At 40.2% G+C, this 15,866-nt stretch overlaps 1 protein-coding gene across 4 annotated transcripts in view; it reads left to right on the top strand.

The window, feature by feature from the left end:
* The first annotated feature begins 1,337 nt into the window (after window positions 1–1,337).
* LOC112145203 (membrane-associated guanylate kinase, WW and PDZ domain-containing protein 3) overlaps window positions 1,338–15,866 on the top strand; it is a 146,040-nt gene continuing 131,511 nt past the window's right edge. For 2 of the 4 annotated variants that reach the window (XM_024270312.2, XM_024270313.2), the window contains exon 1: window positions 1,339–2,522. In XM_024270312.2, the coding sequence (XP_024126080.1) occupies window positions 2,216–2,522 (307 nt within the window). In that variant the 5' untranslated portion in view covers window positions 1,339–2,215. Of the gene's footprint in view, window positions 2,523–15,866 lie in introns of all 4 variants that reach the window. The other 2 variants (XM_024270314.2, XM_024270311.2) reach the window with 2 other exon arrangements.

Here is a 15,866-nt window from a genome sequence, read left to right as displayed (position 1 = left end):
TAGTCATAAAACCAACAATATAATTCCCAATCACATTTGTATATCAGGGGTCTGCAACCCTTAGCAGTGAATTGGCCAATTGGGCCTTTTTCTTTCAGATCAAAACCAAGTTGGAGCTGCAAAGCCTTGTTTTACCCTTTAGGAGAATTTGATATTGCTTTGCTTTGTTACTATTATAATAAATAATATATTTTTATTGAATAAAACAAAAATGTAAAGAGAAGCAGGGATTTTTCTAAAAATTGAAACTGTTTTTGTTGTTGTTGTTTTTTTTTTTTACTTTTGACAGACGATCATATGCCATACAGGACCACCCCAGTGGAGCTAATGCACTCCTATGAAAGGTTTCAAACAACTCAAGACAAAAATATATTTTAGGTCTTTGGTGACTTTTGCTTGAAATCTTTGCATTCTTAAAGTGTTAAGAAAACAAGGCGGTGTGACGTCAGCGGGGAGGTGAAAACCTAGCTGGTTTATCTTACTTCTAGGCACACCTCAGCCATAGATTTATAAACTTAGCTAATCTAAGTGAAATCATTGCTAATTTAGCACGATAACTACTACTATTTTATTTTTCTTCAACCAGTGAGCCACTATATGGTTGGGTTAAAGAGTCACATGTGGCTCTCGAGTCTCAGTTTGCAGACCCCTGGTTTTAATATGATGCACTGAGGCAAAGAAATGTTATACAGGTGGTTGAGAAGCTTCCTCTGCAAGAAGAAGTCAGTTTGGCAGTGATTAAAAGCTTTGTAGGATGAAAATTTCAATGGCCTTGCAGCCAAAATGGAAGAATTAAAAGACGTGATGAGGTGATGTCACCTGTCCTTGCAGCACTAACTTAATTATGAGTCAAACATTTTCAAAATTCTAAATTTTCTGAGAGAAACTAATCAAAAAGAGACAGAAAATATGTTTTAAGGGGAAATGTGTTTTATTTACTTTAAAAATAACATTTTTATGTATTGATTTTTTTTATTTAACCTTTATTTTCCCAGGAAATCCAATTGAGATTAGATCTTTTTTCGAGGGAGACCTGCTTAAAACATATTGAATGGAAAACACATAGTGAAAGTGCCCCATTCTAAACGGATCTAAACAGGTCTGTGGGTAATGGGCTGGAGGTAATTAGTGCATTGATTAATTATGGTATTAAGGACTCCTGAAGTGAACTGCGCCTGTGGTTTCCATGTTTAAATCAGTGGGTGGCGCTATGGAGACATTAATTATGGTCACTGAGAAATGTCTTACTACTGACACACATTTACGCACGTTTGCTTTCAATTGCGTTATTTAGAAGCAAATACAAATAAAATAAATAACATATTAGGATGTTTTTACTTTATAAAAAAAGTCACACAATAATGTCTGATATGAAGGATAAGTTCTTAAAATAAATATAGAAATTAGGGATAGTAATGTAAAAAAGTGCATTAAATTATGATTTTATAATATGTTTTATTTTGTCCCTTTTATGTGTGATTATTGTTTGAGTTTCTTTTTCCAATCATTTATGAGCCTACCGCAACACACCGAGGGATGGAGCCCGCATGGCGTGCGTCTGGCAGCTGCCGCTGCTGCGCGTAAAAGGGGCGTTTTGGAGCGTAGCAACATCTCTGCTGGCGGTACCAGGTGTTTTCAAACCTGTGGCAGACTAACTCCCGCAGATGTCTCTCGTTCCAGTCATTAAGGGGCGGAACTCAGCTGCGTAAACAGCCTCCCGCCGAACCGCCCGTCTACTCCCAGCCTGCCTTCCTACAGGTACGACGGAATTCTTGGAGACGGCATACCAACGCCTCGACGACAGACGCAGCGCCGCCGTCCTCCTCCTCCCAGCGAGACAGATGTCTTCTGTTTACATTCGGTTCTGACTCTCCTCGGCATCAGGCGGAGCGTCCAGTCGAGCCAGAGGCGCGGGCATGGCTTCAAGAAACGCCGCTGAGCCTCGATCGTCTTAGTTTGTTTTTTCCCCATCTACGTTCTTCTCCTTTTACGCACGAGACGCGCTTGGATTAGTTTGACGGTGCGCGCAGCCGCGCGGCATGACAGCTCCGAGTCAGATCCTCAGGTGAAGATCAGCCTCTTCAATGTCAAGGAGATGACATTCCCAGCTGGTCGACAGAACAGATCAGGGGGTGTCATCTCGCCGTGCCACTCTGCGTTTATTTAACCTTCTGACTCCCATCACTTCGGTTCTGGTTTCAAACTAAACGCAACGATGTCCAGAACGCTGAAAAAGAAGAAACACTGGTCCAGCAAAGTGGTGGAGTGCGTCGTGTCATGGGGGAACCTGGGGGACTTTGGCTCCGTGGTGGAGGTCTTAGGTGGAGCAGAGCACGCACAGTTTCCCCACCTGGGTCAGATGAAACTGGACATACTTGTGTGTCACGTTGGCAAGCTGCCCTACTACGGAGATGTCCTGCTGGAGGTGAACGGGACGCCCGTCAGTGGACTTACAAACCGAGACACTCTGGCCGTCATCCGCCACTTTCGGGAGCCGATCCGCTTGAAGACCGTCAAACCAGGTGCGTTCTCCTCGGTCTCCTCCGCGCATGTGCCACTCCAGCTCTGATTGTAGGGTTTAGCCCTCATGCTGATCCAGAGCAGGGACCTGTTACTGGCAGCCTGAGCAGCAGAGGAGTTGCACATAAAGGATAAAGCATCTTTCCTGGCAGATTTCTTAGCAAATTAATTCATAAAGTTAGTAGAAGTTTAGCAGAATGGAGCAGAGATTGAGCTTTGCAATGACTACTCCATTCCTCGGTTCCTGAAGGATATACCCAGATTTCTCCTGTAAGCCCCTCCGTCCCATAAAATCTAATTGACTAATTCCTTCAGCACTTTCTCTGGGAGATCGAAGAGTGATGATGGTAATAATGGCTTGCAGCCAGACTGGAGCCTCCTGACTTAAGTGCACTTATGCAGAGAAATCTGGGCCATTTTCATCCTTCCATTACTCACTGTTGCCCACTGGCTACAGACACAGTGGGTGTTAGTTGCTCTCCATTGTTCCCAGTGTAGTTCCACGCCAACTTCCACCTCCCAAACAAACCCTTTGTAGCTGAAACATTTAAATAAAAGCCCAGTTTGTTCCAAATCAGCATCAGTAGTTGACTCTGAAGGTGTTCACATTCGTGTTTCCCTTCAGTCCCTCTCCAATATGAGAAGTCATTTGTATGTATTTTATGGGCAAACAGAAATTGAGTGTTTGCTTCGACTTGAGAAGTCCTGTCCTTATTGGAGTGTGTTCACCTGAAGGTGTGTGTGTTTTCGGGGCTCTGCACTCCCCAGAGCTCCTGACATCATGCTCTCTGCCCCACTAACCAAGAATGATTAATAAAGGGCATGGAGGAAGGAGGGAGAGCGGCACAAAGAAATGAAGAAAGGGAGAGAGACGGGCAGAAATCAGCCCCGCTCTGGCTGTAGGCTGGACTCCCACGCAAGACTGTTTTTGCTCTTTTAAGCTCACAAGGAAGTAATAGGTGGCAAAAATGGGAAAATTCCTCATTACTTTTTTTTTTTCTTCCTGTCTTTCCACTTTTATCTCAATTTTTGAGCTAAACCACATTTGGATTCAGCAGCACTTTCCAAATCACCCTATAGAAGGAGTTGCCTGATAACACTCCCATGCACATCTGCATTAAATGTATGCATTACTGCATGGGAGCGTCATGTTTAATTCACACCTCTTACATAATTGAGATGGCGAGTGGATTTTCTACACTCTGTCAGAGGCAGGGAGGGCCTTAAGGATCAGCTGTTAACCAGGAAGCCCAGAGAACCGCCGTGACTCGCCGGTGCCGGCAGCAACGGACAGATGAGGGAGAACCAGATGTTCTGCCGCGCTCGTCCCAGAATCTTTCTGTGCTTGTGTTGGCTTTGCCCTCTGCAGCTCCTATTGTGCTCCTGCTGCTGACAGCTGGGGAGGAACATTAAGGGATGATTGAAAGTGTGCAGAGATGCAAAGACCAAAAAAAAAAGCATAGAAAGAGTTTGCAGTATGAGTCCCTACATGGCCTATTATCTTTCTCAACTATTGATCGAAAAGGAGTGCAAGCTGAAAGAGTCCTGCACAGCATTTTCTATTGCTCCCTTAAGTGCATCATATGTTCTCTAGGGGCGGTCAAGACGCTCCTCTCACATGCACAAACGCTGACATTCTTTGTTAACCGCTTTGCAGTGGAGCTCATGCTAAGCATGTGCTGATATTTCAATTATTCCGCACGCCGAGGATCATATTTCTGCTGTCTTCGAGCCTGCCTCCATTAAAACCTCCCAGCGCCATACTGGCATCTATTTACGTCGGGGACCTCCAGCTAAGCTTTGGAATGACATGCCAAAATTCTGTTCCGCTAACATCTTTCTATTTTCTGCTCTGCTCATGTTTGCAGCTGCAATCATTGTTCAATCAAAACACACTGCAGCCGAAAGAATGACTCACAACGAATGAATAATTTCTCCTCACTTTCCAGTGTGGAGCTCATGCTTTTGTTTAACTTTTTAGACGACTAATATTCACTGTGCAAATGCAGGAACCTCACACAAACAAGCTATCATGTTGCCTGTCATTCCAGCACTGCTGAATGGATTTGCCTATTATTCTTTGAACCAACTAAATTGAAGAGATTAGGTCCTCTTTGGTTTTAAGTAAGAGTATTTTGACTGGAAGATTATAATCATAATCTTTTGGTTTTAAAAACAAGTCTGGAGATAAATTATCCATCTGCTTAAAGGTCCAGAGCCTGATCTCATTTAATATTTTCTCCTGAAATGAATTTTTGTGAAAGTTGTTGCTTTACCTGCTTGTTGCTTGCACACCTGTTGATGAAACTAACAAAAGTGTAGTATCAAACGAGCTTTTATAAGCATATGCAGCAATAGTGAATGTGAGTTAATTGCATTATTGCACCTCTCATATCACAAAATGCCTGTTAGTGGAATGATGTTCTTGACAGCTTTGTCACTACAAAGAGATTTGCAGTTGGATGAAAAAAAAAAAAATGTTGAAAGGCAGAAATATAGAAGCCCAGTTGTACTGACATCTGTTTTTGTTCCTTATGTTTCTCTAATCTCAGTGAAACAGTAGATCATTCTCGTGCTTTGATTACCTGCTTTATTCTAATCTACTGGACTCAATAGTGTGGAGTACATGTGCATCTTTTACATGCAACAGTCTACTGGGTCAGATATTCTGTAGAAATTAAACTCTTCATCCAAACCGACCAGAAGGATCTGATGAAAGTCCTCGGATGGCAAAAATGATTATCAAATCCAACTCGGAGTACAAACCGAGGGACTTGCAGTGTGTTGCATCAGCCAGAAGATTACTATTGTATTTGCTGAAAAGGCTGCTTCGCTTTCTTCTGCGGACAGGCTTTAAGGACCAAAGAGTTTTGCATGTATCCCTCCCTGATATGCAAATCAGCTTTCTCCATTAGTCTTGACTGGTTTTAAAAGCAGGTCACCTTTCTTGTTTTCCACATCTCCAGCTTTACCCTGTTTTCTGTTATGTAACTATAAATTATTAAAAATACTGGCAATCACAAACTTTTTTATTTACGAAGTTGAGCCAGGTCTACTCTTCTTCCTCTTGCAGATATTATATGGCAACTAAAGCTAGGTTTCCCACTCAATACTGCCATTCACCTCAATAAAACATAACCTTGATGGCAGTAAAGGTAAGAACAACACGCACATGGGAAAATGAGTTAACTCAAGCAGGCTCAATTTCCAATCTGCTCTGAAAAGATTTTCAACCTACGAACACATTCGGGGTTTTTGCAACTAAAATTTAATTCACACTCTGACATGGTCTAACAAGGGTGTAATTATTCATCTGCATAGCATAAATAACCACATGCAGGAAGAAAATAGACACACAAATCAACGCGTGTCATTTCAATTTCTCCAGTACATTCAGGAACAAGTCGCTGACTATAAAACATGTATTTTTTTTGGCAAGTGGAGACAATAAATTTGTTTTTGGTTCATTTTTTTTCTACTTTTGTCACCCCACATGGCAGCAGGTGTTTGTTCAGGTAAAGTTGGGGGATTGTCTGCCAAAGTCCCGTCCAAAGCACCGCGTGATAATGATGACATTCCAGTGGAGCCCTGGACATGACAGAAAAAGAATAAAGTTCCCTCAAATAAGCATTTTTGTGGCCACAAATTAGCATTTGTTGTGCATAACAATGAGGTTCATCCAGTATACTAAGGACCCTTCATGTTGCTGCCTAGAAATGCAGCCACAAGAAGTCTCGGTCTCTCTGTGCCGGTCCCCAGCCTGGATAAAGGACAGGGTTGTGTCAGGAAGGGCATTTGGCATAAAAACTCTCTGCCAATTAATCACCTGTGCAAAGCAATAAATGCCATTTGATTAGCGACCCCTGAAGGGATAAGCCAAAAAGTGAACAACAAGTTAACATCTTGTGTGCACCGGCTAGCATCTTGTACTCAGAAGTTTGCATCTTGTGTGTACAGGTTAGCATCTTGTGGGCACAGGCTAGCATCTCGTACTGAGAAGTTAGCATCTTGTGTGTACAGGTTAACATCTTGTGTGTACAGGTTAGCATCTGGTGGGCACAGGCTAGCATCTTGTGCTCAGAGGTTAGCATCTTGTGTGCACAGGTTAGAATCTTGTGCGCATAGAAGTTAGCATCTTGTGCGCACAAAATTCTAACTTAAGGGAACAATGCCATTATTTTGCAATGTCATAATCAGGGCTCCATAGCCTGTTGCAGACATTGCACTTATTTGTAGTTAGTAAATCCCTTTAAAAATCATTTGAGAGTTAAATGTACATTTTGGGAAGCATTCAAACAAAAAAATGTGTGGACAAAAATATATAAAAAGTCTTGGCTAACCTCACTCCTGGCAGGTGCTGATGATGTGCTGATGGTAACACTTAACCCCTACTGATATTTCAGATGAGAAGCACAGCGGTGATAGCTGTCATCAGCCATCGTGCTTTGTTAATACCGCCAGGCTGCTGGCGTGTCATTAGTTCTAATCAGTCAGTGCAGGAGCACTTGAGTAAGACTGTCAAAGAGTAAATGCAAGGTCATTTCCACATCATTTGTGAGTGGTGATTAGCAGAATATTTTTGACCTTAACCTCTATAATTTCATTCTAATCTCCACTGCTCTCCAATCTTCTTTTTGCAAATGGGAGGCTTCTAACCGACTTGACCACAAACAGAAAATGTATGTCATATTTAAATGAAATGCTTGAAGCATAATAAACTTTTGAGAACTAATGTTGCTCAAACTTTTTTACTTATTGACTTTCAAAGATAAGTGCTGTTGTTTGGGATTAAGAACATTACTTTGGCTAAAATTATATTCTGAATAACCTCAGCATTATTTGTTTTTGTGTGTTTCCACATTCACAAAGTAGTGTGTTTGCACACATCTCATTTGTCCTGCGTGACTCTTATCAAGCTTCTCTAAAGAAATGCCTGAGGCTGCTGTCGAGTACTGAAATGCTGCTGTCTCACTGTTTACAAAAATGTATTTTCTAGGGGTGGTGGGGGGCTGCATGCGTTTTCTGAACGCACTATCCATCTATTTTCTAAACCGGCTGTATCCTTGTTGGGGTCACGGGATTGCCGGAGCTTTTCCCGGCTGCTGTTGGGGGAAAGTGGGGTTCACCCCGAACAGGTCACCAGTTTGTTGCAGGGTCACACACAATCATACCAAGGGGTAATTGAGATTTATACATTAATATGAAGCATGTTCATGGAGTGCCCAATGAAAACCTGCCCATGCACGGAGTGATCATGCAAACTCCACAAACTCTAGTTGGGATTTGAACTTTTCACCAGGCGCACTAGTTATACGTTAACTGTTAAAGATGTCTCCACAAAAGCACGAGTTCTATCAGCCAGATATCATTAAAAATATACTTTCATTGACTTAATGCTGGAATCACAACCAACCTGGTGATGTTTGCTAAAAAGAATCTTATTAATTTTGTTCCCTACATACTGCTGTTGTCGTCAAGTAGTTTCATGAATTCTTTATGCCAAAGGAGACGAATGGGAACAGATTAAGCATTTGCTAGTAGAAGAAAGGAATAGAATCAAATGTAGCCAAGATGGTTTCAAATAGTTTCATGTTATGAATTGAATGCAAAGAAAAAAAATAAATCTGATAGAATGAAATTCCACATTTATGTTATCATGTTTTATATAGACATTAAAGAAATAGTGCAATCAATAATAAATGATGACTAAAATGAAAGTGAGCTGAAACAAATGTTTCCAACTATTAAAGCAATTAAAACTTTGTTTTTACAAGTTTAACAAAAAATGTTCAAAAACATAAACAGACTTCAAGGTTTTAAGACATAAATAAAGGATTTCAATTTTAAATTTTAAAAGCACACCTAATACGGTGTTCATTTGTTGGATATAATTGCCTTAGTCTGGATTTTTGTTTGTCAGAGTTCATAATTAAACTCTAATTTGTATAACTTTTGTGTATGAAAAGGAACAGATTTACCTTATCCATAATAAACAAAATGATGCAAGTTGTGAATATATTAAAGTATGAACAGCATGGACCAAAAAGAACTAATGTGACAGCTTTCTTGTCTTTGGTTTAAAGTTCATCAGTGATTTAATGCTCCTTTTTTTTCCTGTAAGGCAAGTTAAGTGCAACATTCACAGCACTATTGTTTCTCCATGTGAGCATGTGAAACACCTGAAGTCTATTCTGAGATGTGCTGCTGAGATTCTGTGACAGAGGTGGAAGAATCAGAGACTCTGACTTTAAAAGATAACACACAGAACGGGAGCACAGCAGATGATGATAACCCTGCTGTCACTAACTGCACCAACCCAGCATTTGCTCTTGAGAAATGTAACTTTTTTTAGTGCCTTACATTAAAAAAAAAAACAAAAAAAAAAAACGAAAGAATTTCCCTTCCTTGCACACAAACAAATCGGTTAAATGAAAATAAATAGCAGAATTAAATACCTACATCTTCCTAAAGCTCTTCCTGTCAATTTACGTGTTTTGTTTAACAAAAAAAGTTGGGAAATGTCAATAAAATAAAATCCAGGAGGACTCTAAAGAATGTTCTTTACCACAACAATATTCTATTTGATAACGCAGCTCTTTCAGAATCAATAGAAGTGTCACATCCCCAATTTCCTCGTTATGATCCTGCAATGCAGTACTATTAAACTTGTTAATGGAGAGCCCATTTTGTTGTGCCTTTTAGCGGATGAATAGAGGCGAGGCAGGGTCGGAGTTTGTCATGGAAAGGACTGGGGAGGCATAATTTAATTACAAAACGAGCAGGAGAAAAGTTGCTCCCTCTCTTTCTCCAAGTCCTCAATTAATATTTTTTTTTTTTTTATCTCTGAGCTGGACCTTCCATTGATCTGTGCGTCATAACCGGTGGAATTGGAGTAAAGCAGCAGACCTAGTTGAAAAAAGCACAGCATGTTTCCTGGTCCTTCATTATTCCCACTCTAATCAAATTGGCACCACTCTTGTCGCACACTCCACGAACACCTGCAACAATTTCAGCGCAAACGGCATCCTTGATGAGGCTTCTCGAGCTGTGCGCTTTCAGGGTGGGGATGATGAAGAGTTTGTCGCAGGGGATGTCACTGTGGATGTTAAATAAAACATGTGGAAGTTTCTTTTGTTTTCAGGAGAATGGGATTTTTTATTTTTTTTGTCCTTTAAAATGCAAAGAACTGCATTCTGCTTCTTCCCTTTTCCATGCAGTGCATATTTCATGTACTATATATTCTCACAGGAAAAGGGGAAAAGTGAACAATGGTCATATTGCCAGCATTTAATGAGCAAAGAATGTGCATGGGGACTGGGGATAGAGACGGAATGGTAAAGTCAACATTATAATCCTCCAACTTGAACCAATACAACGTGGAAGAAAAGCCTGTTATGCAAAACTGCCTCCTCAACATTAAAGATTTATCATTCTAATTGTATTGTCTACAGTAGCTGGTGATAGTAGTGGTCACAAACCCATAAAGCGTCCAAATATTATTTCAGTGTTTACTGTGTGATTTCCCTCAGGATGTGTATATGAGACTTGTTTATTATTATTTTTTATTATTTTTTTTCTTATTTTGCGTGGATGTCTCCTCTGTGCCTTCTGTCCACTTAAAACCCTCTCCATAAACGGCTGCTTGTGTGCAAATGGTCATATAATGGCTTTCTAACCCAGGCTTCATTGATATGTATTTATTGGAAGCTTTTAAAATAACTTGTTTCCTTTTCGGTATAGGTTGCGTGCTCTAATAGTGAGGAATTCAGAAGTCTGAGGTGCACTTTCGTTCTGATTGAGTGGGTAAACAGTAATAGGCACTGAAACTGGCTATTTTTTGCTTTGACCTGCGTCTTATTGGCCTTCATTACTCACTGTTCCCTCTGCCTTCTTTTGTGTAGAATCCTTCTTCTCTCCTTCTTTGTGTTTGGCTGCGTGCCCTATTTTTCTCCCATCACACAAATCCATCATGTATTAGCTTTTCCCAAGATGTATTGTGTCCATATCGCTCAACTTTATTCAATAAACGTCCAAATACTTGTCTTACAGTTTCTGTGTACATAATACTGTTGTTAAAGCTGTATAAAAAAACTGATGTCATCCATCTCCCCCAGACTTCCTTATGCTTAACTCCATTCCAAAACATAAGTTTGGTTTTCGTTATAGGCTTTTATTTGAATCCCTCGTGTTTTCCTAAATGGCTTCTCTTCATGTAATTGTGTTTACCTCCATAGAGAGGATGGAGGGCAGAATGTAAATGGAGTGGATGTGAGTGCTGTCTGTTACCGTTTTTGGAGCAGACTGGAGATTGTTGCTCAGGTGTCATTTTTACCCAGCATCCATACGGCGGCTGACCGCCCCGGCAACTGAACACGCTTATTTTTACTCGACAATAACCACCGCATCCATAAATCCTCCCCTCTCAACAGCTTTTGGAAATTGCAAGTCTCTCTTATCCAGATGCATATTGTCCCGCATCTATCATTGCTAAAGTCACCTCTAAGCAGTTCTCGCCTAATGGACCTTGACATCTGAATTAGCTTTGTCTATCAGGTGATTGGAAAAAAGGCTTTAAGTTGTGAGGGCCATAAGTGTTGATGAGTCTGGGGGGGTGCTATTTATGTGGCTGATGATGGGAGGCTGTCCAGCAATCCGGTTAATCATGAAGATGAGTGATTGGGTTGGAGATGACCCCATGAGGGATGGACTAACGTGTTTGCACTGCTGATTCCTTCTCTTGCAGCATATGTGTTATCTTTTTTTCCGATACAGTTCTAATATAAACCGACAACCTTCCGTATAAATATTGTGAAGTTGTATTGGCTTCAGATTTCATGCCATATCCCTTTTCCCGACTGTGTGACTGGCTGGCCCAGCTGTTGCCTTCATCCCTTCCTCGGCTCTTTTATTATTCCTTGGCTGTTTGATTCACTGTGCGCTTGTGGCAGCAGGGGAACGGCTGGCTTTATAGAATCTTAATAACGGTGAGCTAGCGCCAAGCTCTTCATTCACCGCTTGCTGCAAGCGTGTGACTGAATGCCAATGAGACATTAGGGCTGAAACCGGATGGATCAGGCTAAGCTATGGCAGGAGGAATCTGAGGGGCTGTAGAGCCCTTTACCAGGTGAGGAGCGCACATGTCAGCTCCTAGATGCCGCGCCGTGCTAGATGCTCCTTATCTCGGCGCACCTAATCTCCATCATGTGCCCTGGCTTGTGCCTCCCTGTCAAGGGGGAGATAATCGAAGCACATTCTGTTCGACTTAGACTTTGCATTGCTTTAAAATGCTTTCCTAGATACTGGATAAAATCAGTCGGACTGTAATTCAGTAAGGTAACATTTTTCCTTCAGACCAGATAAATAAATATACCCTTTTTTATTATTAAGGGCCAATACCTTGCTTTTCTTAAGTCTTTCAGAGTAAACTATATCCATATATATGGTCATATATTACCTTTAGCACACTAAAGAACAATAATTTCTAAAATATGAGGGTTTTTTTTTGTTTGCTTGTGAGTTCCACCCATTTCATGATGTCATCATATAGCCGGCCTCAGCATCGTGTCTGCGTTTCACCCATGAAAACAAACAACATCCGAACTTTTGCAAAATGGTTGTGCATACCGTACATCTGCCTTTATTATCCCCGGTCATCACTACTAGGGGTGTGCACTGGTAAGAGTCTGGTGATATGAAGCGTATCGCGATGCATGTCTCATGAAACAACACATATCCTGACATATACCAAGCAGTACCAGACAATATTTCACTATTTTTCAAAGTTATGACTTAAGAATTAACTCAATATTAATACCTTTTTCACAGAAGTAAAAATTGTAAAATTAAAGGGTAACCAAACAGGGAAGTTGGAGGCTGACTCCACCCACAGCCGAAATTTGAAAATCCAGTCAGAGGGTTTGGGCTGGGGAACAGGACTGTTAGTGGTACTGGAGCTGCAGATCATGGCGGGACTTCTGAAATGACGTGGGACATAATGGTTTGACCAATCACAAACTGTAATATTTTGTTTCAATTTGTAGGGGGCAGCACACCGACGGATTTTGACTATATTTTCAAGAATTAAATTAAATTTGTCAAAAATGTGTCAATGACCAACAGACAGTACTTTTAAAGCCCCATTTATTGAGATCAATGGCTAAAAAAAAATTGAATTAGGGTTTGGTTATTCGTTAATGATCGGAGCATTAAATACTGCATCTGTATCTTATAAACAATATAATTTATGGTGCTTTTCTTTTGGTAATTTAGGAAATATTTAAGTGGAAAGCAAAGGTGAAATTGAACTACTTGTAATAAACACTTATAAATAATTAATCAAATATCACCTTAGCAGTCTTTTAAATCGATACAAGCATTGCGTTATTTCCCTGAATCAATATTTTACACCACTAATCGTCACACTGGTTGAATAATGGCCAGGGGTAGTGGCTAAGCTAGCTGAGTGGCTAAGCTAGCTGAGCGGTTAAGCTAGCTTAGAAATTGGATGTTTATGTTGGCCTTGAAGGGGGTGTTCTGACACTTCCTTTGAGGGGTCCTTCTCACCTTGAGACATCAACTTGTGAAAACCCGCCCGTTTGGAGGGGCTGGTGCTCAGACAGCAGGTTTTTAGAGGACTACTCAGAAATTGATGGACAGATCAAAATACTGTTTTGGGGTTGTTTCTAGTGGAGAATGAACAGTATAATACACCTAAAAGTTCAAAAAGTTGATTTTTCATGGTGTAGGCCCTTTAAATGTCAGCAGATGAACATTGTTTTTATTTTCTCTGTTGAAAATGAAATAATTTCATGTCTTATTGAAGCTTGGCTCTGGGATTACACATCATTTTCATGCAATTTTCTCACATTTTAGCAACACCACAAATTATTTATCCTGTGAATACAATCTCATGACAGTGTCAATGGATTTTCTTCTGCTTTAAATTAATAAATTAATATGTTATCTTGCAATATCTTTTTCTGTTGGCTTCTGGTATTGATCTGGTTTGTGTTTACTTATTCTTTTTACTTTATTTTATTTTCCTGTAGCTTTACCCTGAAAAAAATAATTTATACTTCAGTTAGTCTGATTTCCTTTTTTCAAGGCTGAGTTTTAGTAATACCTATCTCTTAAAGTTTACTATTATCTATATTTTTTTCTTTGGCAGGTTGTTAAATTTCACTCATTTCTGTCTATGTTGTTGTATTTTACTTTGTTGCTGCTTCTATTTTGGGTTATGTTTCACTGAGGAATATTTGAACGTCTTCTTTTGTTAATATTACTTTTTTGCCACCAACAGAAAAATGACTAAAAAAATCTGTTCGGGACAAACAAAATCGACACTATTTAGATCATTTTTATACAGATACCAAAGTTCCGTCTGCCCTCCATATGTCTGCATAAGACGATCAGAAGCCAGGAGTTGATTGATGCTTGACTGCAGTGATGAATGCAGGCGCTTCAGCAGAGACAAAAGAGGCGATCAGCGAAGGGACTGTTGGAGGAGGTTTGATCAGGATTGTGCAGGAAGCACATGGGTTGGATTATATTTGAAGCTCCCTGATTATCAACATTGTTCAATAATTATTTTTTTAGTGGAGAATAAGCATTAAATAGATGAGAATTGGGTAGCATGAAATTAAATAAGAATGCAATGCTATTAGGGAAAATTGCAATGAAGCCGAGTTAAGATATTGCAGACGGTTTGCATTTGAGTTTGCAGGAGGTTAAACTATTATTTTATAACACTAAATATTTGACATTTATTCACCTTAGAGGGGAAAACCAATACATCCACATTCCTAGTGACTGAAACAGTAGATTTGATCATTTCTGTGGTAATGAAATTGGGTTATTTCCTACTTGTGGAGACAGTTTTATCTTATCCTTGAGAGCAGTAAACCTATTGATTCAACACCACATGATGCTGCTTTGGTGGTAAATAAATACCAAACAAACAGGTGGAGCTGGTTTTTTCAGCCTACCTAAGAAACTAAAGGTGAGATAAAAAGTGATAAAATTCCGAGGCCGTTTTCTTGCCATGTTCTTCCTGATCTGTTCTGAGCTACAGAGCTACAGAGCTGAAGTGGAATTTGTTTGAATAATGAAGCGTTCTGATAAAATGTCCTGTCCATTGTTGTTCTGTCCCACTCTGCATCCATGTTTCGTCAATACTAGGACTTGCTTTTTTTTTTTTTTTTTACAGAAGCAAACACTGTTATCAGCATCCAACCGTGCATGACTTCACCTCAACTGTCCCATGATTCTTTGCAAAGTCTCCGCCCACCTTGGCTCACTGTAGCCTGTTTGCCTCAATCAGCTGATGACAGATCGGGGAGCCTTAAAAGGCAGCTCTTGCATAAACATTGCTTCATCCGAGGCTTTTTGCAGACCTAATTGTCATTCTTCTGGTGATCATTCCTTGCATGGTTCCTTCTAGATTTATGGGGCCTTTTTTCGAAGAGGATGTTTTGGGCCCCTGTGGTTGTTCAAACTGCCATGGAGGGATTGCTAATCCTTTTAACTACACATGTAATGCTGCTATCTGTTAGGCTTTATGAGAAAACCGAGCTGCAGTCATAACATTTTATATAAAAATGACATATCCGAGTGAAGCCATTTCTATAAATGTTGATTGTTGTCTGAAGGACTCATGTTCATATCAGTCTGCATTGAAAACTTGCCCCACATGCATTCATCTAACTAAATTTGCTGTTGTAATGAAAACATTTATAACAATAGGCTGAAATTTCCCTTTAATGTAAAAAATAATTTTACATTTGTAAATGAAACACAGTTAATAATCATACAGTTTATTTTCAAAGTCATACATTCTATTGAGAAAGAAAGTAATGGATTTTTATCATCCTTTCTTCTGTCAATGATCGCAATTATTTCAGATGGATATCTGTCCAATCGATCGGAGCGCCCTGAAGACATTTTAATGCACTGTAAATGGGTCACTACATGTCTTTGGTTTTCTCCACCCCTTCTCTCTCACACACACATGCACACACACGCTGACATATTAATCTGCTTCTTTTCAGGCACATGGTTGTCCACATGACAGAGATGTTGATGACAGTGGGGTGGGAAGATGGGAGGATGCAGAAAGCCCGGGTTACCCAGTCACTGCCTAATCTGATTACAAACGGCTTCATGCAGTTGGCCTGACCGATGAAGGACAGGCACATCAGGGGAGGGCCAGATGGACAAACTATGTTTATTAACAGCTGTGGTAGACTCTGTTGTGTAATGAACGGTTTGGGTGTTCAGGAAAAGTCTGTATTTTTGGACCAGGCTGTTAGGATTCTGCAGTTGTGCAATCTCTTTTTTTTTTTTTTTTT

This window comes from Oryzias melastigma, linkage group LG5, assembly GCF_002922805.2.
Source record: "Oryzias melastigma strain HK-1 linkage group LG5, ASM292280v2, whole genome shotgun sequence".
In the NCBI taxonomy this organism is placed as follows: domain Eukaryota; kingdom Metazoa; phylum Chordata; class Actinopteri; order Beloniformes; family Adrianichthyidae; genus Oryzias; species Oryzias melastigma.
Note: the sequence above shows the minus strand (reverse complement) of the source record. Positions and strands in the feature narration are given on the sequence as shown.